Source organism: Alosa alosa, chromosome 21 (assembly GCF_017589495.1).
Source record: "Alosa alosa isolate M-15738 ecotype Scorff River chromosome 21, AALO_Geno_1.1, whole genome shotgun sequence".
Lineage (NCBI taxonomy): Eukaryota > Metazoa > Chordata > Actinopteri > Clupeiformes > Clupeidae > Alosa > Alosa alosa.
In genome coordinates this window covers 8,700,635-8,724,835 of record NC_063209.1, presented here as the reverse complement: position 1 = coordinate 8,724,835, position 24,201 = coordinate 8,700,635, and the positions used below count along the sequence as shown (strand labels likewise).

The window sequence follows — 24,201 nt, the reverse complement described above, 5'->3', positions numbered from 1 at the left end:
CCATAGGCCTATATGCTGGCCTATCCAAATCTATATCGCATTTTAGCAGTGATCTGTTTGAATCTCATGCATAAGCCTAGATTCCATTGTAGTCTTTTATTTTGAAGAGCAAAATGAGATCAACTGAGCTAGCTAGCATAGCAAGTTGGTGGTCTCTGCCTCAGCCTTAATCACAGTCAGCTCTGAAGCTAACCTGATAGCTAGGTTAGGAGGCATCAGTGGTGACAACTCTCCTTTCCCTGTCATAACGTTACCCGTATGCATATTTCATCGACATAGAACTTACTTGGCAGAGAGATGTCGGCGCCGGGGCACACGAATTTGAACACTTCTGTCAATTACAGTTTGAACGCAACCCAGAATGGTGGATCGGCTCCTCCGTATCAGAACGGTAAAACGGCCCTTGGTTGTGGAGATTAAGGCCTTGTTAAATGCTTGTTGAGATGGATAGAGAGAACGTGAGCTAACTAACGTTAGCTAACGATTGCTATGCTAGCTATGCACCTCGCTGTTCAAAGTAATGTATCTCAATGTGTGTCTGGTATAGCTGTCAGTTATTTTCATACCTAAATCTATCATTATGGTGGCCAATCAACCGAGGGCATACAATGTTTAAATGCATTATTTCAGTCTGTCATCCTTTAATTGTGCGAATAGTCGTGCTAGATACGTTGCCATTCTCAGCTAGCATCAACGAAGAGCCAGTAGCTTCTAATAGATTGACAATGCTTTGCTATGGAGGTTGCTAAGCACCCTGAGCTGCTGTGCAGTGCGTTAACGTTACCGTTAGCTGCATTTACAAACGAAGCTGTCCTCTAGCCAGGTTGACTTATCACAAAATTACAGTTGTGAAGACAAATACGAGCTTCATCTTCTGACAGTTTTCCTAAAAAGAGCTCTAACGTTAAGTCCATAAGACGCCAAGGGAAAAGCTGATGATGTTGTGACAGGTGTATGATGATGGCTAGCAGCTAATTGAAACTGCTAGAAGCTAACGTAAACCTTAACGTTAGACAGTGCCCACTAGCTAGGACTGGCTAATGTCATGGCTGTTAAAACACCCATTAGTGCTAGTCTGGGTAGGTGATGCATAATTCCACATCCTTTTAATACCTGGATAATCTTTCGCTGTTAGCATAATGTTAGTGTTAGGCTCGATATCTAGGATAGAAGTTACTAGTTAACTGTTAGCTAGCTATGTACCCTAGGATAAGTAAGCTAGCGGTAATTATGACTGCGTTATGATAAGAGAATGAAAGCAGAGGGAAAAAAACGTTATTCTTGAGTGGAACAAAAAACACGCATGTTTTAGATGGTATCAGCAAAGATTTCAGTTATTCGTGTAATCAGGGTGTCAGGAGTAACAACGTTTAACAAACTGAGTTAACATTGCAGATATATCCACTGTTTAGCTCTCTGGCTAAAGCCATTAGACTCCCCATTAATGTCATTTTGTGGTGTTTTGCATTGTGTAGACATGGAAATAAGACAAGTAATAATGATAATAACAAAAGTGCTCGAGAAACAGTTGGTTATCATCAGATGTATTCAATCATAAAATACTCTTTTGTAGGTCCTGCGCAATCATACCCCTCAACGTATCGAGCTACCCCTCAACATTACCCCTCAAGTACCGGACATTGTGTACCAGCCTCTGGCAAAATTCCAGTTATGAACAATGATTACGGTAATTACTATAGCCAACACCAACCCCCTTTGCCACCTGCTGCTGGGGCAGTCACAGCCCCCTCATCATATGGGGTTCCCCAGGGATCCCTGCCTCCTTCGCTGCCCTACAACACGGTCAACACCCCAGCCTCCACCGGAGCGCCACTGCATCCAGCAGCTTACCAGCATCCCTACACTATGCCTTCTGCCTATTATGGACAGCAATACCCAGTGTCCCAGTCGCAGCAACCAAATCTAATGCCGGTGTCCAGTGGAGCAAACAATGGAGCTCCCCTGTACCCCATTGTGTCATACCCCTCGGCTCCAGGAAGTAGCCAGTACGGCACACTCCGATCTTCTCAGGCCCCCATGGGACCTGGACCTGTTTCAGGCCCCAGTGCAACTGTGCCCCCTAGCCCAGCTACTGGACAGTCCATGCCCATGGGAAACGGACCTACTCCCCCCACATCAGCCATTCCTGCTCACCCGGGGTATGGAGCTGCTCATTATTGCCAACCAGCAACAGTTAATGGACAGACAAATGCACGTAAGTATCCGAAGGGTTGGTGAATGAATGAATGAAGCATGGCAATGTCAGTAGTGAACACAATGTCTAAAAGTCACAAATTGCTGTCAAAATTGGTTTACGGAAGGCTCTCTAGCCAGATCATTTATTTTGGGTGGAGCGTCAGCCGTGTTGTAGCGGCACCTTCAATTTTGTGAGGAAGCCGATGACCAACACAGAGGGACGCAGCAGTGTTTACTGACACTCCACCAGAAACATATGAGCTGGCTGAGGCATAAACCGAAATTCTGAGACACTTTAACAAACTATAACAAATCTTAGATGTGCACTAAGGAAAGTCCTCCTTTTTTTTTGCTGGGTTTCTTTGTGACAGTCCAAATTCAAACAATGCAACATTATGACCAAAACATCCATGGTCAAACGACCTATTCCTATGGAGGGATACCGCCCAAAACAGAGGGCCCTGACGGAGACCGGACGCTTTCAGGAACCCCATCCACCTCAGTACACTCCTCACCAGGCCACCAGCCAGGTAAATATAATTTAATTATGCTTAAAATGGACATACAAGGAGTTCTTTTAAATTTAGCATATTTGTTTCACAATTCCTTCACAAATGGACAAATTAGAAGAAGGTAATTATTATGTTTTCACAGGTGTATGGGGATGCTGTATGTTACCATTGATGTAGTTCTAAAATGCCATTTCACTACATGTTTTATAACAGTAACTCTATGTATGTATGTGACAAATAAAAATCCTTGAGACCTTCAACCTTGAAAATTGGGAGTCCATTGATGACTGAGTGTCATATAGAGATCATATAAAGAGTGTGTTTGTGTGCTTACCTGCTCATAACACAGGTGCACGCCAGATGTTCTACATGTAACAAACGATAGATATTTTCACTCCTCTCTCGCTTATAGATTTTAAAATATACTCTTACTTGCCATTATGGCAGGTACACTTTAGTTTGTTCTACTTTCATAAGTGGTCTTGGATGTGTGCTTGGCTTGGCACCATTCATATTCTCTATGAACTTTTTCTTGGGATACCTTTAATCTTTGCCTAACTCATGAAAAACCATTACCCATGAGGTGGCCGTCCTGTGTGTGTGTGTGTGTGTGAGAATAAACCTCCTGGCCCACCTGCGTCCATGTTGACCAAGCACTCCTGCATTTTATCCCCCTCACTCTACGATGACATCTCATCTGTTTTTGTGCCCTTCCTTTCCCACAGGCCTGCCGTCCGGATACATTACAAATAGCGGGGTTAGCTCCGCCCCTGTTGCATCCGCCACACCCGCTGGACACTCCTCTTCGAGCTCAGAGGACGAAGACGACGAAGATGAGGATGAGGAAGCAGGTCGGCTTCAGCTTGTTATCCCGATCCCCCTCTACCACCCCGCCTCATCCTCCTTCCTTCATCTTTCCCCTGACCCTTCACTTACCCACCATATGTTCACCGCACTGCATAGACATGTTCTCTGTTCCACACCAACTCATTGTTATGATTGTATCCTATTGCCGCCACCCCTTCATTCACATTGGCTTGTTTGCTTGCCGCCCTGCCTCCGCTCATGTTATCATCTCACCCCTTCATGTTCCCGCCTTCATGCTGTCTGTCACATGTCTGGGTCACGCCCATTTACAGTGGCCTCAGGAAGTTTACCGCTCATTTTTCACTGCTTCTTCGCCGCGCCAAGCCGACTGCTCTGGTAGATTTTTGTTCGTCATAGTGTTGGGATTTCTTGTGTGGGAGGGTTTGTGGAATTGGGTGTCCCAAGACAACAAAGAGCTCAAGAATGGAAGGAATCTTCACAAAGAACCAGGAGGGAAAAGAAGAAACTAGTGGTTTCCCACAACTCATTTCATGAGTCACTCTAAAACAGCTCCACTTTCCACCGCTGTTTCACCGTTACATTGGGTCCAGCTGTTTTTCCCTAGTTGAACTTGTGTTTTCAGACCAAGAAAAGCAACGATGGTTCATGTGAAAAATCCCACAACCTTTCGACCCCAGTGGCCGACACAGAAACGTATTAATGTACGGTTCATGTGGGTGGGCCATTCATTCCAGCTCTTTTTCCATCCGGTGACATTGTGTGTGTGTGTGTGTGTGTGTGTGTGTGTGTGTGTGTGTGGGGGGTGTTTGCTGGGACGGAGGGTGGGGGGTGAAGTGTTATTGCAGCCCCCCCTGGGACAGTGGGTCCTCACTGGGGTGTTTTAAATTTAGGCCGTCTCTAATGAAGCTCTTGTTCTGAACTCATCAAGCGACTCCCAGCGGGAATAGCTTCCACACGGTCATGCTGCCCTGCTCACATTCACCCTAGTTTAATTGTCATAAGAAAAGTGTTTGGTTTTGGTTTCCTTCACGCTCCATTAAGCCTCCAGCACCACTGGCTGTTTAATTACTACATGCACTGTTTTTTTGTTTTGTTTTTTTACACCTCCACTGTCCGACCCCCCCCCCTCCCTCCATTCTCCGAGCAGGGCAGTGAATCCACTAAGGTGATAGGTTTAGCCAGGGATAACTGGGGCTCAGCCAATGAGCACTCGTCTTCTTCGTCTTCATCTCCCTGATGTGTTTGTCACTCGCTCCCTCCCTCTGCCGCACTTTCTCGAACCTTCTGCTGGCTACTCTAACGACCTAGTCGTCCCACCTCTTTGCTTACTGTCTACACACACACACACACTCACACAATTACTGGATTAAGGAGCTCCACAGGTCTCTCGCAGCATTGGGGCGAGGGTGTCTGTATTGCTGTCCTCTCTGGTCCCTCGTCATTTTTAGAGAGAGGGGGTGCTGACATGGCTGCTGTGTGGACGATGGAAGGTGGCAGTATCCTGGACGCTGCATGTGGCTTGGGCAAGGCGCCCGAGGGGCTACGACAACCGCAGCCTGTGTTTCAGCGTGTTACTTATAGTAGTTTGATTGTAAATAGTGTGTGTTTGTGTGAGAGAGTGTCTTCTGTGTGAAGGTTTCTGTAGTGTACTGTGGAGTGCAATTAATATAATGGTTTGGGATGGAGATTAGTAAGTGTGGTCAGTTGGTCTGTATGTGCATCTCAACACAGTGCTTCACTTCAGTGCTATTGTGCCTTAATGTGTTTTAATGTAGGAGTGTGTTGTTTGTAGGCATGTGTTGCATAGGTTGTATGTGTGTGTGTTGGTTTGAGTTGAGAGATTAATATCTCTCTCTCTTTCTCTTTTCTCTCTTTCTGTGTGTGTGTGTGTGTGTGTGTGTGTGTGTGTGTGTGTGTGTTCTCTCTCAGGTGCAGACAGCTCCTCCAGCACTACTGGCAGTGCCTCCCCTGTGCCCAACAGCTATGAGTCCCTGGAGGGTGGGAGTTACGCAGGTGCCCTCACCTCACTCTTTATCTCTCCTCTCTCCAGCTGGTGTTGGCCCTCTGCTTTCTTCTGTGTCTATCATGTCAGCTCTCTCTCTTTAGAAACAGCTCACTCATTACATTTTATGCATGGGGATAATATTGCACTCTAAATTGATTGATTGGTTGATTATGAGGATTTCTTTTTATTGACATGAACCCAGGAGAGACTGTGGTGACAAAATGCAGGAATGCAAGATACAAATCTTGCTGTTGTATTGCAGTTGATAAACAAACGGGTGCATAATAACGCTGTGCTGTTCCCCCTTTTTCTCTTTCACTTCTCCAAGTCGCTCATCCACTCTCCCTTTGTTTCAAATCAGTTTTTTTTTTTTTTATATATAAGTTCACAATTAAGTTCCATGCAATGTATTGAAGGGACTCAAATGTCGACACAGTGTATGTATCAAAAACAGCATACACAAAGCAATTATTAAAGCTCACAACTCTCTTTCTTTCTTCCTTTCTTTCTTTTTCTCTCTCTCTCAGACCCAGCATCCATTCCACACCATGGGGATCCGTCGCGGCAGGCTCCTTTTGGCTACTCGTACCCGCCCATGCAGCCCAACTACATCCAGACAGCTCCCAGGTCAAACCCCACCCCCTCCTCAGGCTTCCACCAGCCTGGGTACCAGGACATGTCACAGGTGAGGAGGGGAACCAGACCAAGATCTCTGCTGGTCTGAACCTCAGTGCAGATATGAGTCATAACCAATTCATCTCTGCTGTCTTCACTGTTTGGTTTAGCGTCTTGGGGGAAAAAGCCAGCAAAACAATATCTAGGTTGCCATGGTTTTCTCCAGAAAATGTATTACTGCAGAATGGACAATTAGTTTCCTGATTTGAGTTAAACAATTTTCACTGGATAGTTTTCTCAACCAGTATGGTTTGAGCAACACTGCTTGATTGGCGGTATTGTCACACTATGTCCACAGTACGAATACTGAGTGAGAGCATATATGTAGGGTGATGTGAAGTTGCTGGTAAGGGTATTTAACAGTTTAGGGATAGACAAAAGTTAAGGGTGGTAGATGGGTGGTAGATAGTCTGTAGGGAATTTATATTAAACAGTAAAGCACTAGCCATTAAAATTAAATGTTAGTTCTCTATTCAAAGTTTTGTTTACCTTTGTATGTGAACTCCCATGACACAACCCCTTGAAAAGCAAGGAGCCTGAACTGACTGTGACAAAAAATTGTAAAATCATTTGACTTTTTAAACTAGCTTCTAAATGCATGTTATTGTGTCCCAAAATCAATGGTGCCTTTATGGCCAAGTCATGTGGATGAACAGTATATGATATAAATAATAATGTTCTATTCATACAAGTAATTGTAAAAAATAACTAACAAAGAGACTGTAATATGTCTCTCTTCTCTAAGGCTAATAGTGAAGTTTTAAGAGCTTGCTTTAAACTACCATCTGAGGAGGCTATTGTACGCACGACCCTGTTGCTGTGTTGCAATGATAAATGTAGGCTACTCTGGAAGCCTGCAGTAGAGGTTTGTGGTCCTCGCGTCTCTAAGTAATCGGTGTGTCTGGGTGTCCCAGCCTTTCCCCAGCATGTCCCAGCTGTCGGCGGCCCTGGGCGGCCTGAGCGCGCCCGAGCTCACTGTGGACAGCCTGCGGCCCGTCAACCTGCTGCAGGAACGCAACATCCTTCCCCCCACCCCCACCGCCCCGCCCGAACCCAACCTCAGCGCCGACCTCAAGAATGTCAACTGCCACCCTGAGTAAGGCCAGATGCCCAAAACCACTGTATGTTTGTGTGTCTGTTTACATCTGGGTTCAAGTATGTGTTGTGTGTGTGTGTGTGTTTGCTTCTCTATGTGTGTGTTTTCTTATTTGTATTTAAACTTGAATCTGCATACCTAAGAGCACAGTGTATCTAACACTCCTATCGAACCACTCATACATATTTAACTAGTCACAATGACGTACACAACTAGTCATTACTATGAAACAACTTGTCACCATTCTACGCTCTTGTTGTAACACGCATTATTAAAAGTGATAAAATGCACACCTGGTAATTATAGAAGAATTTTATGAAATCACTGAAATGCACACCCCCCCCGAGGTGTCAATATATTTTATTTATCTGGTACTTTTCCACACACACACACACACACACACACACACACACACACACACACACACAAACACAGCCTTGGCTTTCAGAGAAAAATAGTCCTGGTCTGATCATTAATTCATAGCACCTGGCACCCATCTCAGTACATTTCACTGACCAAGCAGAAATACAGCCGTCAGAATTAGCCTCAGGCTACATATTTTAAGGTTTCCATTTATCCTTTCTCTCTCTCTCTCTCCATTTCTCCCCCCCTGTCTCTCTCTCTGTCTCTCTCTCTCTCTCTCTCTCTATCTCTGTCTTTCTCTCTGTCTCTCTCTCTGTCTCTCTTCGTCTTTCTCTCTGTCTCTGTCTCTCCATCTCTCAGCACGTTCAGGTGCACGCTCACCAACATCCCCCAGACCCAGGCCCTGCTGAACAAAGCCCGGCTCCCACTGGGCCTCCTGCTGCACCCCTTCAGAGACTTGAGTGTGAGTTCTGTGAGTTATCGTTCCCTTTCAATCCCATTACTTTATACAACAGCGGGGGGCCACAGCTAGCTTTAGTGTCAGTTTGCGAGATCACTTTTAATGATGTGGCTCTATAGAATAACTGTGGCCCAGAGGTAGCTTTACCATGATGTTAATGAATGATCTTGTGTATTGTGTTAACATTATTATGGTCACCAAAGTCCTTTTAGGCAAGTCCCTCCACTTGGCCGCCATATTGTAACGCTTTTTGGGCACTTATCGGGCATCTATTTCGGGCAGAACTGCGTGCGCAAGGCTTCACAAATCACGACACACAAACCTCGCTCGAGCTGCGAGATCACAACACATGATTGCAGGACTTAAAGTGTTCAAGCACCGTGCCTGAATTCAGCTGTTATGCATAAGATTTGAAAATAGGCAATGAGACTACAGTATGGCGTCGTCATAAATACTCATATCTTCAGGCACAGACATTTTTATTGATTTAAGCCCTGTGATTGGCATGATGTATTCACAACATAACCACATGATTGCCACAATGTATTAACATGTCTCCTCATTAGAAAGTCTCTGCTGTCACATACATTTTTGTTGCTCTGATTTGGCAACATGGCTAATTGGATGGCAAGAAAAATGAAAATGTTTAGCCTGTGTAGTGATCTCCCCCTTTCTTAGTCTGTCTTTCACCAGACCAAGCTCAATCTTTTAAGATTGAACATTGGTCTGGGGAGTCCGCTATGTATTTTCTACTGCATAAGAGGTGTGATCAACAGGTATAGTTCAAATGACTCTGTACGTAATTGGATAGTCATTCACCAATCTGACCAACGAACCGGGTGACGTTTGCAGAGCGGCGTGAACTCCAGGCTCTCCCGCTATCGTCATTATTTTAAACCTGCCAATAGCGCGCCAGGTGGATAAGCCAGCTTGTGAAATTGTAACGGAAGCAGCAGAAAAAGATGCACAGGGTTCAGAAAAAGATGTACAGGTTTCCAGCCTGAGCTGCAGGGCGAAAAAGAAATCGCCGGCAGATCATGGTTAGTTCACCCAGCCTACCCCTTTCTCAGTGGAGGCAAACATTGAGACTCGGGGCTGGTTTTCCATTGATTAAGTTTAGTGCTTGACTAAGACCGAACTCAAGTGAAGATCTCTGTTGAAAATATAGATATTTTTAATCCATATATAACTAACTAGCCCTCGGTCACCTAAATTCTCTGCTCCACTCTTGTGGACCATCACTAGTGTCCAATGTTTTGAAGCCTGCCCTCTGCTTCTTGGCAGCAGCTACCAGTTATCACCTCCAACACCATAGTGCGCTGCCGTTCGTGCCGGACCTACATCAATCCTTTCGTCTCCTTCCTGGACCAACGGCGGTGGAAATGCAACCTGTGCTACCGGGTGAATGATGGTACGTCGATCTAAACATCTCTTCCTCTAAGACAGACTTTTGACAGTTTTTTTAGCTCTGGCTTTAGCGGTGTCCTGAACAAACAGGGGAGAGACTATACGTCTATACGTCAATAAACACTTTGCCTGAGGCACCATTTTAGAGAGCCTTAGACGGTTCACAGCTCTTTGTGTTCTCTTGGTGCTGAGCTGGGTGTTGGCGCTTGCTGTTTGTGTTTTGACTGGTGGTAGTTAGGGTTCTGAAAGGTGAGCAAGGTACCAAGCAAGAGGTGGTCATATCCTGGTTGCGGGAGGCAAGGCGCTGATTCATCTGGAGTTTGAAATGGGTGTGAGGGAAGTCAGGGTAATGGAATTAGAGAACTGATACATACATTGGTCATCTTGTTGGTAGTCTTTCTATTTAAAATGTTTTAAATGTAATTAAAATAATGATTTAAAGTAAGAACAGTCTGCTTTCCTGTGATTTATTTTAGTGTGTGTACTTGTATTTATGTGAATAGCAGGTGCTATGTCATTGTAGTTAAGGGAAGCCTTTGTTGTACAAATCGGTTGTACAAAACATGTGGAGATATTAGTCACCGCTGTAGTAGATGCATTTTCAGTGAATCGCCACACTAGTGATTTGCCATCAAAACGCTGTTTAATCTCTAACTTGGCCTAAGCCCTTTAATCCTGAAGCAGAGAAGCGTGACGAATAGATTGCTCATTTCTTCCAGTTCCGGATGAGTTCATGTACAACCCAGTGACCCGCTCGTACGGCGAGCCGCACAAAAGGCCGGAGATCCTCAACTCCACCGTCGAGTTTATCGCCTCCTCGGATTACATGGTGAGTCCTCTATGAGTCTGGCTCGCTGGAAGGGTCAGTACCAATTAAACAATACAGTCAGTCGGTCATTAAAGGTTTCTCATCAGCACTCTGTCACCTCATCTTTCACCACATGTTATCATACACCATCCTTTTTGGTCATCAATTTTTTTTTTTTTTTATTAATCAAAAAGTTCTACTTGTGTTCCTTTACGTTGATGAAATGATAACGTAAGTTTAATGAACAGATCGTTGCAATAGAAAAAATATATCAGCATCAGATTGACTGATAAGAAATTTCTCTCGGGTAGCAGCCTGCAGGGTAAATGAGGTCTACTCACTAATGAGTGTTTTAATGGTGGAAGACGTAGGCCACATCTCTGTGCTTAATTGGATAAGAGTCACGTTGAGGGCAAAGACCCTTTCTTCTCTCCTCACCTCCACCGTCATTCATTTCTCTTTTCACAGGTTTCATTTCTTACTCTGTCGCTTTTCTCATTCCTTTTCCTCCCTCTATCTAGTTGCGGCCGCCTCAACCAGCGGCCTATCTGTTTGTGCTGGACGTGTCTCATAACGCGGTGGAGGGAGGCTACCTGAATGTCTTCTGTCAGTCCCTACTAGACAACCTGGACAAGTGAGTGCTCCCACTCCAATATCTGGGATGTGCCGGAACCACAACCAGTGCCGCCCCCTATTTGCAGTGCACACAAGTGTGTTCTATTTATGAAAACTAAGGTTGCCTTCCGTTTAACGAGTGCGATAACTCCCCCCTAGCCCTGACCCAGCTGGTCTCATTACATTTTTGTTTGCAGACCTGGGTCCATTTATGTCATAAACTCTAGCTTCTATTTACCAATATCGCTTGGCAACGTCGCAAAAAGGGCAGTTTATTTCCAGGTTTTGGAACAAACCGTAGCCCAGACCACTGTTTTCTAATGGACCCAGGTCTGTAGACGGGTTCGGTAGTCTGCGTTCACATTACCAAAATTAACCAAACCATCGGTCCATACGAACTTGGGTACGGACCAAATGGTCTAGTCGTGAATGCGCCCGAAGAGCTGTTGTTTGCTGTGTCATAAGATGACTACGGAACATGAAAATTGGATGACTACGGAACATGAAAATTAATTAAGCTTACTTAACTTAATTTCCTTATGCCTAACATGTTCTAGGTTGCCAGGGGATACGCGCACGCGAGTGGGCTTCTTGACATTTGACAGCACCATTCACTTCTACGACTTGCAGGAGGGACTTTCCCAGCCTCAAATGCTGGTGGTCTCCGATATTGATGGTGCGTCACTAAAACTGGGAATGTTTGTTTGTTTGTTGTCCCTGTTCCTCATCTTCTGTTTATTTTTGATGAGTCATAGTGTTGTTTGTAATGTAGTTGTTGTGCCATAAGATATAAATGGCAGGTCTTGACTTATTCACTTTTTGGTTTTTGTTTTGTTTTGTAGATGTTTTCATTCCGACCCCTGACAATCTACTGGTCAATCTGAAGGATAGTAAAGAAGTAAGTTTATCTCATTGAGTTCCTCATATTGCCACCATCATTCAAATAATGTACTGTACTGCACCGGAGGGACTTTTATTTTATATATATATATATATATATATATATATATATATATATATATATATATATATATATATACATATACAGAGAAACATTTAATTGTATATAATGTACTGTATACTCAGCTGTCTCTATTGTGGTTCACGGTTGTGTTTGAGTGTACTAATCAGTGCAGTGTGTGTGTGTGTCCTTTTCTGTGTCCTAGCTGGTGAAGGACCTGCTGACTGCCCTCCCCAGCATGTTTGCTGAAACGCGGGAGACCCACAGTGCCTTGGGCCCAGCGCTGCAGGCCGCCTACAAGCTCATGTCCCCTACGGGCGGCCGCGTGTCCGTGTTCCAGACCCAGCTGCCCACCCTGGGGGCCGGCAAGCTGCAGTCCAGAGAGGACCCCAACCAGAGGTCCAGCACCAAGGTAAGGCAACGCTCTACTTCTACCACTACTACTGGTGCTGCTGCTGCTGCTTTTGCTACTGCACATGTGTGTGTGAGTGTCACCAAATTTGGCTGGCCAAGACTTGAAAGGTGTCTGAGATTGTCGCAATCACATTTATGCACACACTTATAGTATCAGTGAAAAGCCTTTGGTGTGGTGCTCCTACACATGCATATGAGCCAGAGAAATTCTGTCATGTCACTTATATATATATGTGTGTGTGTGTGTGTGTGTGTTGTAGGGGGTTCAGCACCTGGGACCAGCCACTGACTTCTACAAGAAGCTTGCCCTGGACTGCTCTGGGCAGCAGATAGCTGTGGACCTCTTCCAGCTCAGCTCTCAGTATTCCGACCTGGCAACATTAGGTACCTCTCCCACCACTGCCTACTGTAGATAGTGCCAACCTGCTTTACCCGCTCCCACACTCGGGTCAAAGCGACCTCAAGGACACACCCACCTTTCATTTTTTCTTTGTTTTCATATCAGAAACACATACCCATATACACTCACCCACACTCACACTCACAGACATCCGTATTTGTACACTCGTACTTACTCACACACACAGTATTAAAGGTTCTCTAAGTCTTGTTACACGGTTTCTGAGCTAGAAATTTTTTTTGTCACATACAGCAAACATCTACTCGTGATGTGCTAGCTGCCTGTCCCCTGAATACACTGTAAAACAAAACAAAAACACAGTCCCTGTGGACAGCCCAGGCTCCCAAAACTGCAACAAAAACAGCCTGGTCCAGCCTGGACCAGCCTGGACCATGAAACATAACAAACTGTGTTCCAGCCAATCACAACGAGATGCGCAATCATGACCGTTTCCGTTGCACGGGAGGGACTATTAACTATGACAGGAATTAACCAAGTGTTCTTTGCTTTCCTTTTGTTGTGTCTGTAGCTTGTGTGTCCAAGTATTCCGCCGGCAGCATCTTCTACTACCCCACATTCCATCACATGCACAACGTAGCCCAGCGGGACAAGTTCCGGAAAGATCTGGATCGCTACCTCACCAGGAAGATTGGCTTCGAGGCAGTCATGAGGATACGCTGCACTAAAGGTGAGCCCACCCAAGACCATCATTGGTATCCATAACTAACCTAACACCGTGCCCAGCCACCAGAGATGCAGAATGTACACATACGGATATTTATAGCCCACTAAGACATATAGGGCATGCTGTGTCATGGCAATTACTTTGTCATCAATCTACTCGACTAAATTGCACAGTACTCTGATATGCATTCCTTTTATAAAATGATGAAAATGTTTTGCACTGCTTCTCAGCTTGACGTAAATGCACACCGTTGTTGGTATTGTCCGTCTTGAGACATTTGTTCTTCTCCTGCTGGCTGACAGGGCTGTCCATCCACACGTTTCACGGCAACTTCTTTGTGCGCTCCACCGACCTGCTGTCCCTGGCTAATGTGAACCCGGACTCGGGCTTCGCCGTGCAGATGTCCATCGAGGAGAGCCTGGCGGACACATCGCTGGCCTGCTTCCAGGCGGCGCTGCTATACACGTCCAGTAAAGGTGAGGAGGAGAGGAGCTCTGAGGAGCTGTGCTGCCACCTGCTGGCCTAAGTTATGTAATGAACACTGTAACATGGTAGATATGAAGAAATTAAGAGAGAGTGTGTGTGTGTGTGTGTGTGTTTCTGTGCCACACTTGTTTCAGGGAAAAGACGGATCAGAGTGCACACGCTCTGTCTGCCAGTGGTCAGCCAGCTGAGCGATGTGTTTGCGGGGGCGGACGTTCAGGCCATCACATGCTTACTGGCTAACATGGGTGAGTGTAAAAACAAACAGGCAGCTCTGTGTGCATGTGTGTGTGAACTGGACATGCCCAGAACACTATGGCTGACCCCCCCCCCCCCCCCAGATCTAAGCCCTGAAACCTCACACACTGACATCCATCGTAAGTGGTCAAGTTTGCGAGGGTGTAAGGGTTCAAAACACTAATAACAAGAATGGAATGGGCCAGTATTAAATTGACAACACAAAAAACATGTTGCAAATACGTTTACGTACTTATGTTTTATGGCAGTTGTTTACTGAGTTTTTTTTTTCCAAGCTTCCAGCCTCCCTTTGGCTAACCCTGTATTTCACGTCTCAACACTATGAATTGTAGGCCCTTGAGTAAAGCGTCCGTAGATGCGGACTGATGGAAAGAGCACAGAAAGGGTGCAAGCGAGCCCTCAAGCACTTCACAATTTCTCTATGGGACAGCCCTAAGCCATACCTGTCAACATTTAGCTTTCCAAAAACGGGAGATTTTTTTTTTTCGGGGGGGTTAGTGTTTGTACCGGATCAGTATTTGCATATTTAACATGTTTCATACACGTGTCTCAACACTGCATTTCGGTCGTTGCTTTTACCGTACCGAAAACCTACGCATGCCAGTTATGTATCCACCTGCCTGCCTGTAGCCTACTTCCAAACTCCAAAGATGCTTGCTGTCAGATTTGGTTCCGAGGACACCAAGTTGCCTGTTGTGTATCAATAACAGTTTATGTGATGTGTTAATCAATTAAATTCCCTACAATTTGACAACAGCTAGTTCTGGAGTAGGTTTTGGGTTGTCTATGACAAAATGGTTGAAATTTAAAGTAAGTAATCGTGTATGTGTAGGGTGTATTTTATACACAATCTGGCAACCTGGGAGATGTCAGACTAACAGAAAAAAATGAATGGATCAATGATTTTAAAATGAAGTTTGTTGGCCATGCAAATTACGGGAGAAATAACTAAACAGGAGGGTGCCGGGTGATGAACTTGAAATACGGGAGAAACTCGAGAAAAAAACGGGAGTGTTGACAGGTATGCCCTAAGCCCTTATGAAGTTGCCGGGAACGCGCATCAAAGTGTGTGAGCGTGTAAGGGAAGACATTGAGATTCAGCCTGTCATCTGTTACTGTGCATCCTCAATCACTTAATAGAAGAATCAGTGACTGTTACGATAGGTTAGGGTCACATTGTAGGGCAAGCACTGACTTACAGGCAGGGTTTCAGTGATGTCACTACCTGTGGCTAATTGGTAAATTGAACTGTAACGGTAAATTGAATTGGTAAATTGGCCTGTTTTGTCCCCGCACGTTGCCGCCATTTGTGGACTATATTTTGGTTTTGGAAAAAGCACCATCAAATTATAATAAAAACTTGAACGTGTACGAGAACCATCACTTGGGCTGGCCATAGGGCTACAAGTATTGGAGTACCGGGCCGGGAGCGCGAGGATGCCACAGGTAGGTGACCGGCTCTCTGATTCTCCTGCCAAGTTGACATGCACACACACACACACCACAGTTAGGACCTACTTCCAAGTTTGTGTACCACACGTAGGGCTAGCGTGGAGGGTGGTTCTCAGGTCTTTCTGTGTTTGTTTCTGTTGGTTGCGAGTTGCGGTAGGCTTTTTAGTTTAATTGAACATACCCTAGACAACGAAGAGCTTGAGCCAGGACCGCCTCGTAACAGTGACCCATCACAGTGCAGTCTCCTATGTCTGCATTGGCTTGCCTGTGTGATGACTCTTTGGAGCTGTGTTTGAGGAGCTGCTTTGGGATTATGGTAAATCATTTGCTAAACTCAAATAACAATCTTGCCCTAAATGATTGTGTGTGTGTGTGTGTGTTTGTTTGTGTATGTGTCTCCGAGCAGCTATTGACCGCTCGATCTCGTCAAGCCTGACGGACGCACGGGACGCGCTGGTGAACTCAGTGGTAGACTCCCTGGCGGCGTACCGCGCCAACGGCTCCAACCTGCAGCCGGCCGGCCTCATTGCCCCCGCCTCCCTGCAGCTCTTCCCCCTCTATGTGCTGGCGCTGCTCAAACAGGTGGGGGCGCTCTCGCTCACCTACACACTCCTCCAGACAGACAGCACCACAACACATCACATCACAAACACTTAGTCAGTCTTGAGGTGTGTGTGATTATACTTGAATTGTGTAATCACATTGAGTTTTGCCTGCATTTCCCAACTGTATATTAGTTCTACCTGTCTGACCAGTTTTTAGCTGGGAGGAATCTCGATGAGTGTGTTGAGGTATTCAGATGGAATGCTATACTCCTAGTTGCCTGTAGCCATTCCTCTTTAATTCGCTCCTTTTTATTATACTTATATAATATAATAAAATATAATATAATACTTATATATTATATTATAAGTTATACTTATTGAGTGCCCATAGCGAATTTAGAACTTCCTTTCCTTTTTCTATTGAGACCATAAATATAGCCTTCCCAATAGAACACGTGCAACTGCCCCCAAGCTGCTCTATGCTCTATTTTGTTAAGGGCCTATGAACCTGGAGAGAGTTGACATTGATATCATTAATGATTAACATTGCACATCCAAACAGTGTCGTAGCCGGCACTGCAATGTCTTGGGTCCCCATTCATACACATTTCCACTGTGAAATGGATTGTGTGAAGGGCTCTGGAGATCATGTGAAGAATACACAATCAGACAGACAAAGACAGACAGAGACAAAGACAGACAGAGACAAAGACAGACAGAGACAAAGACAGAGACAGACGAAGAGTTGTTTGCTTCACACTGACACGTATACTACTGCCTTGTCTGCCCTCCGTCTCGTGCCTCATGCAGAAAGCCCTGCGCACTGGGACCAGCACGCGTCTGGACGACCGCGTCTTCAACATGTGTGAGTTCAAGAGCCAGCCGCTGAGGCACGTCATGCGCCTGGTGCACCCCGACCTGTACCGCATAGACGGCCTGTCTGAACAGGTGAGGGCCCCCAGGCCTCCCCAACACACCTCACATCTATACTTTTACATTTTCATATAGTCAAATGCGTTGTTGTGTGATTGAAAGTACATATGTGATTACTCCATTGGATTCCATATGTGACTTCTCATATGAACACGTTTTTTCTTGTCATATATAGATAGATACGTTAAGTGTGTGCGTGCAATTACTTAATTTGATGAGCAGCAAACCGTTTGGCCTCAAGGGTTCCCATGTAGTTCTAGAGTACTGGAGGCTGTTTTGACTAATAAATTCAAGGGTTCCCATACTCCTGGAAAGTCATGGAAAGTGCTTATGTTAAGATACTAATTATTGAACTAGGGCTGGCTGATATGGCTAAAAAATAATATTGCGATATATTTAGTCTATTTCACGATATACAATATATATCTCTACTGTATATTTAGAAATTTACTCTTTAATTCTTGAATTCTCACTTTCACCCTATGATGTTTTAAATCATACCAGTACGATGCAGTAGGCTAGGCGAAATCATACCTTTCCAATCCCTGCAAATAATGATCTGCATTAAAACAGGGCCCGTTATTTGGCTTTATCATCTTTTTTCCCTGCCTTCATTGAAAGGCCCCTCTGCCTGTCCACTCTTCAGGATAAACTGTTAAATCACTTCTCTTTTTGCATGGCTTCATGGCTTTAGTTACTTTTCCAAATACATTTAGAAAATAAATTTAATACATTTAGTTTGTTCAATTTGTTACTGATATGTCTCTATATGAATGATGATGGCTTACATCGGATAGAAGGTAAGGTAACGGTGTGGTGCATTACTGGTTGATAAATGACACGGTTGCGTTTTCGTTTTAAGACCGGTCGTCAGATGTACTCATAGACAGTAGTCTAATCTGCCTCAATGCGCAGATCTCAAGTTTAATTAAAAAGTCGAAATGGAGGAAGCAGAGACGAACATTTAGCACGACAACCACCACTGTTGAACTGAAAGTTTACTTCTCGTCTACACCTAGACGTCACACCCACCTCTGAATACCCTGGGAATCCAGAATTCTTGCTGGAGCCCAATATCAATTTGCTCAGTGAGAGACTCTGGCAATGAGTAATGATGCACGTTACTTTTGCCCCTTGTATCGCGGGAAACCAATCACATCTGTCTATCTGATATAGGCGGGCCAGAAGCAAACTAAACAGATGACAGTCGTAGTGTTATCCACGTCGAAGTCCGGAATCGGTCAGTAAACATTGGTCGTATAGTGTTATCCAATTGCGTGCAGTGAGATTTTCAAATGCATGCTTGGTGCCACCCCTCAAGTTGGGCCATTTGGGTCTGGAATCTCCAGGCTATCTTCTGAATAGACTGTTCAGAATTGGTTGGTGAGTGTGTGATGTGCGTTGTTCACGTTGTAACTGAGAGGAAGGGAGAATGGAGAGAGATGGGGACCCGAAATGCCAAAGCAAGTACTGCTGCTTAAAACAATTATGATGGTGAAATGCTAGATATTTGCCATATAACAGTTTAATGTATCTCACGTACAGCAAACTGCGATATATCGAGTATATTCGGTATATCGCCCAACCCTATATTGAACTTATTGTAGTTGAAATGTCCTGGCAAAGAGTGCACAGCCTTGCACATAGTGGTTTTTCACTCTGCCATGGGCATCATCTGGAAAACAGCAGGTGTCTGTGGCCAAGGAAGTGACCTAAGAATAATGTGCTCAAGAAGAGGAACCGTTGGCCTAGTTATACCACATTCACTGATTAGAGTCTCCCATACACAGATAACAGTTTAAAAACAGAAAGTGCAAAAAAAAAATTATTAAATGGAGGTGAAATGTGAGCTTCTTCACTGTGTGAAAACTATTTTGAATACTTTTACTATTAGGGCTCACCAAATTTTAAGCTGTGGGAATTGATTCCATGCAACCAAAATAGTACAATGTGTTTTAAGTGCCCACATTTTGCATAATAACACGTTGCATAATAATAAGACAGTGTTGCTCTGTGCGGTAATGTGTTTTGTTCCAAGGCTTGGGATGAGGTTATTTCTATGAGTAGTGGTTGACATGTTGTGTTATTGGACTGTGGTCCTCAAACACTCTCTGTAGTGGAAGCACACCCACCTCCTCTTGAGACAGTCACAACCTGTTTTTATTTGAAACGGGCCTTCTCACTCTCGCCTTTTTTCTCATCTCTACCTGCAGGGGGCGCTGCATCTGAATGACGCTGTGATTCCTCAGCCTCCCCGGCTGCACCTCACAGCCGAGAAGCTCACCAGGGATGGAGCGTTCCTTATGGACTGTGGCAATGTGAGTACCCGCCCCCGGCCCTTAACTGATGAAATGAATATGCTAAGCAACAGCTAAGATCTTCTTGAACTGTTCAAAGTGCCAAAGCTTTTGTACACCTCTTTTTGGGGATAGGTGCGTCGGAGATGACCATAGATCGTAGATCAGTGGTTTTAGAAGAGATCCCGCACATTGTCCATTCTGCATGCAAATATTTAGTAGAATATAGAACACAACGTTTCGGTCTCAGACCTTCATCACGTTGTGTTCTATATTCTAATCTTCTTGAACTGTAAAAATTAGTCAAAAAGTCAAAAAACCAAATGCATGATTAAGTAATACTGCATGATTGGCTCTTGATTTTGATCAGTAGGCACTGAAGGAATTGTTTGCCAGTTTTGTAAGTTCCCACACATAAGCCAAAACGCGTATTTCAAATCTCTCCTGTTGGCTACTCTCACAGGTGCTTTACCTCTGGGTGGGGAAGAGCTGCAATGAGATGTTCATCCGAGACTTGCTGGGCTGCCCTAACCATGCGTCTATTCCACCTAACATGGTAAGTCATTCAGCACTCATCACTCACCCAAGTGCCTTCTGTGGGTGTTAATACTGGGATCTCAGTCTCACGAAAAGTCTCTTGTCTCACCTACTAAGATATAAAAGCATTGGTATTAAAATATCGTAACATAACACAACTCTAACACATAAGAAAGCATAGAGCTTCTGGTGCAGTTATTGCATCTTTACCACAAGGATTTAGTGTGATGGCTTTTATAGCACATTGGGGGAGATTCAATGTTTGTTTTGGTAAGGATGGGAGTCTCCAATGTAATACTCGTGTGTGTGTGTGTGTGTGTGTGTGTGTGTGTGTGTGTGTGTGTGTGTGTGTGTGTGTGTGTGTGTGTGTGTGGCTGGAGTGGACTTACTCATCCTGAACCACATAATATTTCACCCAGCCACGGAGGAGGCCTGTGGGTTGTGTGGGCAGACGCCGTAGTCGGATATTTGGGATATTTGACATTCAACACCCACACGTTTCCTCCCCTTGGACCGTGGCAAGATAATGTGGAGACACGGTTGTAAAAACAGAGGCAGAAAGAAAGAGTCGTCGAACGCAGAAAAGAAAAGAGTGCGGTACAGATTGTGTTTGTGTTTCTCCGTTTGTGGCTCAGACGCAGATTCCTGTGCTGGAGAACCCGATATCGGAGCAGACCAACGCGTTCCTGAACTGGCTTCAGGAGTCGCGGAGCTTCCAGCCAGCTCTCTACGTGGTCAAGTACGTTCCCAGTATCTGTCCGAGTCTGTGTCTGTGTCTCTGTGTCTTTGACAATGGCATTGTTTGTGTGTGCAACAGCCTGTATGTGTTTATACATGAAAGTATGCACGTTTCATATGTGCATGTCAAGGGTCTCATTTCCACAGAGAGATAAACTCTCCTGGACATCTGTTACTCTGTCTTCGTCAGGCGGCCTGCAGCATTCCATGCATGTAAACACACACCATGCATTTCCTTTTCAGGGACGAAGCCTCAGCCAAGACCAGCTTCTTCCAGCACCTGGTGGAGGACCGCACCGAGGCGGCCTTCTCTTACTACGAGTTCCTGCTCCACGTCCAGCAGCAGATGACCAAGTAGAGGCGGAGCAGACACAGAGACCGAGGCCACCCACGCACACTCACCCGATCTAACTGCCCCCTCCTCTCCCCTGTCCTGCCCCGACCACCCCTCACCCCACCCCACCAGCCCACCCACCCTTTCTCTCCGGCGTTTGAAATCCTAGTTGACGAGGCACATGTTTAGCAGGAAGCCCCTTCTCACCTGAAGGGGACTTTAGTTTAGGAGATTGTTAGGTTGGGGCAGGAGAACTGGGGAGGACACTAAGAAGGACATTTGTGGAAAGAAGAAAAGAGAAGAGAAGAGAAGAGAAGAGAAGAGAAGAGAAGAGGAAAAAAGAAACCCTGCCAATGACTTTGTTTTTCCCCTTGTTAATGTTTTTGTGGTGAGTGGAGATGGAAACGGTACAAGCAAAGATGGAGGTGAAGATGGAGGTGGAGCAGACTAAGCAGAGCTCTGGGACAGCTCACTGGACCTCACCCTGGCACGCCCCCCTCCTCCATCCCCCCAACCACCACCACCACCACCATCATCATCATGTTTCCTTCGCCCACTTCTTCTGTCTCCCCACACACCTGCCCCTGTTCTCCATTCCAAAGGAAACATCCCCTTACCTAATCACCCCCCCCCCCCTTCCTTCCCACCAGGACGTGACTTTGAGGAAGGAAAGATTTCCTAACCCCCCTTGCGCCCCCTTCATCTTTTAAACACTCCCGTGCAGCTCCTAGTCAGCCCCTCGTCTCCTAGCTCTAACTCCTCGTCTCCTAGTTCTAGCCCCTCGTCTCCTAGTTCTAACACCTCTCCCACCTACTTTTGCTTTTCTTTCTACTACCCCGTCACCTCACCGTGAGATGTTCACATTATTTCAACACTTTCTAACTTATTTGATTTTTGTTATTTTGATAGTTTGTTTCTTTGTTTGTTTGTTTTTGGGACAGACACACACAGACGTTTTTTTTGGGCACAAGCACACTCTCCCACGAGGATGTTGTTTTTTTTTGGGGGGGTTGTAGCAAATTGTCACAGATTGCTTTCGGGGAACAAAAAAACAAAACAAAAAAAACCGACCCATCCATCCTGTAACCCCCACCAGGCCTCCTCTTCCTCCTCCCCTCCTCTGCTTCATCCTAGAACCATGTGTGTTGGTCTCGCCAGCTGCAGTACTGTCCCCCGTCAACGGCTCCATGTTTTGTTTTCTGTTGTTTTCAGAGACAGTCAGACACCAACCATCACAAGTTGCTACCCACTTTGTAACTCTTGGAATGGGAAATGCGGGGAGGGGGACTAAAAAAAAAAGAGAAAAACAGAACATATTTTATGTGCTATAATTTATGACCAGCTTATTGATTAAAATGAAAAAAAGAGATTATGTTATCATCATCATTATTATTATTATTATTATTATTATTGATGTTCACACAATTTGACCAATGCTAATGAGAGTTTAAATGTAATCAAGATTTGTGTTGATAGTGACAGAGGCATCATGTCACTGGAAAGAAGTATCACCTTCACACAGCTCTTGGCACCATAAGTGAGCCATGAGGTCACAGCATGAACATGCTCCATGAGTCAGCCACATGTCAGGAGGAGGCTGTGACAGGAACACAATGGCTCATGAATCATGGGGCTTGTTGAAGGATGCGGAGGACCCTTTTAAAGTCATAGCTTAAGTTACGGTGATTTGTATTAACAGTGGGAGTGCTAATATTAGTGATTAATAATATTGCCACAACAGAGCATGACACAATAGATGCTTGTGCAGTGTATGCAATGGATTTGCAATTGATGCTTGTATGCAGTAGAAGGTTTTGGGTTTTGTGGCTGCAGGTTCTTACACATACACATCAACATTTGGCCTTTCCCCCATTTCAAACAGTCTGTCTCTTAGAAGTGATGTGTGGGCCTTAAAGATGGCTGGTCTGGTCTGGTCGGTCGCTGGCTTCTCCCAGAGTGAAGAATCCCCTGCAGATCAGCGGCCACAGGCCACTTCCCACTGCATCTGTTTACTGCAGGGGCCACTTGGGGAAGCCATGTTGCTTGGCCCAGCGGCTTTCTCGTGCGTACCCCACCTGCACTTAATTAAATGCTAGGATAATTACCACGTCATAGCTCCCAGAGCCTAACATACCAAATTACACCATCATGTCAACTGTATATGCCTCTGGGACTTACTGCTGCTTCCACAGCTAAAACTAAATGAATAACAACATGTGTATGTATAAATGTATATAATAATATAATATCGTAACTATATGTATATATAATTATTTCCCATCTGACATGTTAAGGGGATGGTATGCCCACTAATTTCTCTCAGATGAGATGGTTCCGAGGGCTTGTGGGCAAGGGAAAGCAGTGTGTCTGGAAATGCCTGGGATTATGCCTTGTTTGCTTTGACTTGGACAAGGAAATTGAACAGATAATTTTGACTTGTCCGGTGCGCTGCTAAATGCATTGCAATTACCCCCTCTAGCTGATGCTAAAAATATAACCGACCCGGACTACTGTTATTACCCGTTCTCCCTGCAACATTAGTGTGACTTAAACGCTGACATAGCATTCAGAGACTTCAAAACAAATGTCTCCCTTTCCCTGTGAGAGATATTGATCTCTGTAATACAACTAAACCTTGCACTCTCAGGCACAGAAAAAAAGCAGAAAGGAACATTTCTGCATGTTTTTGCAACGACACGCTACTTATTGCTGCAGTGTTTCTCAAGGGAAAAAAACAGCACCATTACCACAAAAGTGTGAATGTGTTTTTTTTCCCCTCATTTTTTTTTTGGGGGGGGGGGCTTAATCACAGGAAGTCGCTTACATGGTAGAAGAAAAGAAACACACAAGAGTGCCTTTGAGCTGTGATGCACTAAATGCTCTGCAAATATACAATTAACTAATGAGGCGTTCCACTTTCTTCTCTCAGGCTCCAAGGGGCCTTGTGGGCCCATGTGCAAGCTTCTCCACTCCAACTATTCAGCCTGGCCTGCTCTTATACCAGGGAAAATTGTTCTCTGCGCCTCAGACCCAGAGCATTCGGAGCCAGTCCGTCCTTATGGAAACAGTTTAATCGTTGTGTTTGGGCCAGGCAGTGTCCGTTACTGTCAGCGTGTCCACTGGCTGGGAATGCGTGCCCAGAGTTTTTATCGTGTATTAAACCACTTAAATTGGTAATATGGCACAAGGGCTGCTAAAA

General features: G+C 45.0%; 1 protein-coding gene across 6 annotated transcripts; it reads left to right on the top strand.

Moving 5' to 3' along the window:
• The first annotated feature begins 121 nt into the window (after positions 1-121).
• sec24b (SEC24 homolog B, COPII coat complex component) lies at positions 122-22,369 on the top strand. Of its 6 annotated transcripts, none has more exons than XM_048231669.1 (24): positions 122-391; positions 1,574-2,215; positions 2,568-2,726; positions 3,434-3,559; positions 5,466-5,549; positions 6,069-6,226; positions 7,131-7,312; positions 8,036-8,138; positions 9,423-9,546; positions 10,262-10,371; positions 10,872-10,984; positions 11,523-11,641; positions 11,808-11,863; positions 12,132-12,338; positions 12,601-12,724; positions 13,270-13,428; positions 13,728-13,901; positions 14,046-14,156; positions 16,025-16,200; positions 16,974-17,111; positions 19,310-19,414; positions 19,857-19,949; positions 20,566-20,669; positions 20,912-22,369. In XM_048231669.1, exons 1-24 carry the CDS (start codon positions 298-300, stop codon positions 21,024-21,026), a joined length of 3,576 nt encoding a protein of 1,191 aa, XP_048087626.1. In that variant the 5' UTR covers positions 122-297; the 3' UTR covers positions 21,027-22,369. The 6 variants fall into 6 exon arrangements, with proteins under 6 accessions (XP_048087626.1, XP_048087623.1, XP_048087625.1 ...); XM_048231666.1 differs by having other exon boundaries at positions 8,036-8,147; XM_048231668.1 differs by having other exon boundaries at positions 123-391; positions 9,420-9,546.
• Positions 22,370-24,201: the final 1,832 nt, after the last annotated feature.

Coding starts and splice junctions, on each gene's coding strand:
- sec24b (XM_048231665.1), top strand. CDS start 298: ATGTCGGCGCCGGGGCACACGAATTTGAACACTTCTGTCAATTACAGT. Junction 9,547..10,261: donor GTGCTACCGGGTGAATGATG/GTACGTCGATCT, acceptor CATTTCTTCCAG/TTCCGGATGAGTTCATGTAC. Junction 11,864..12,131: donor ATCTGAAGGATAGTAAAGAA/GTAAGTTTATCT, acceptor TCTGTGTCCTAG/CTGGTGAAGGACCTGCTGAC.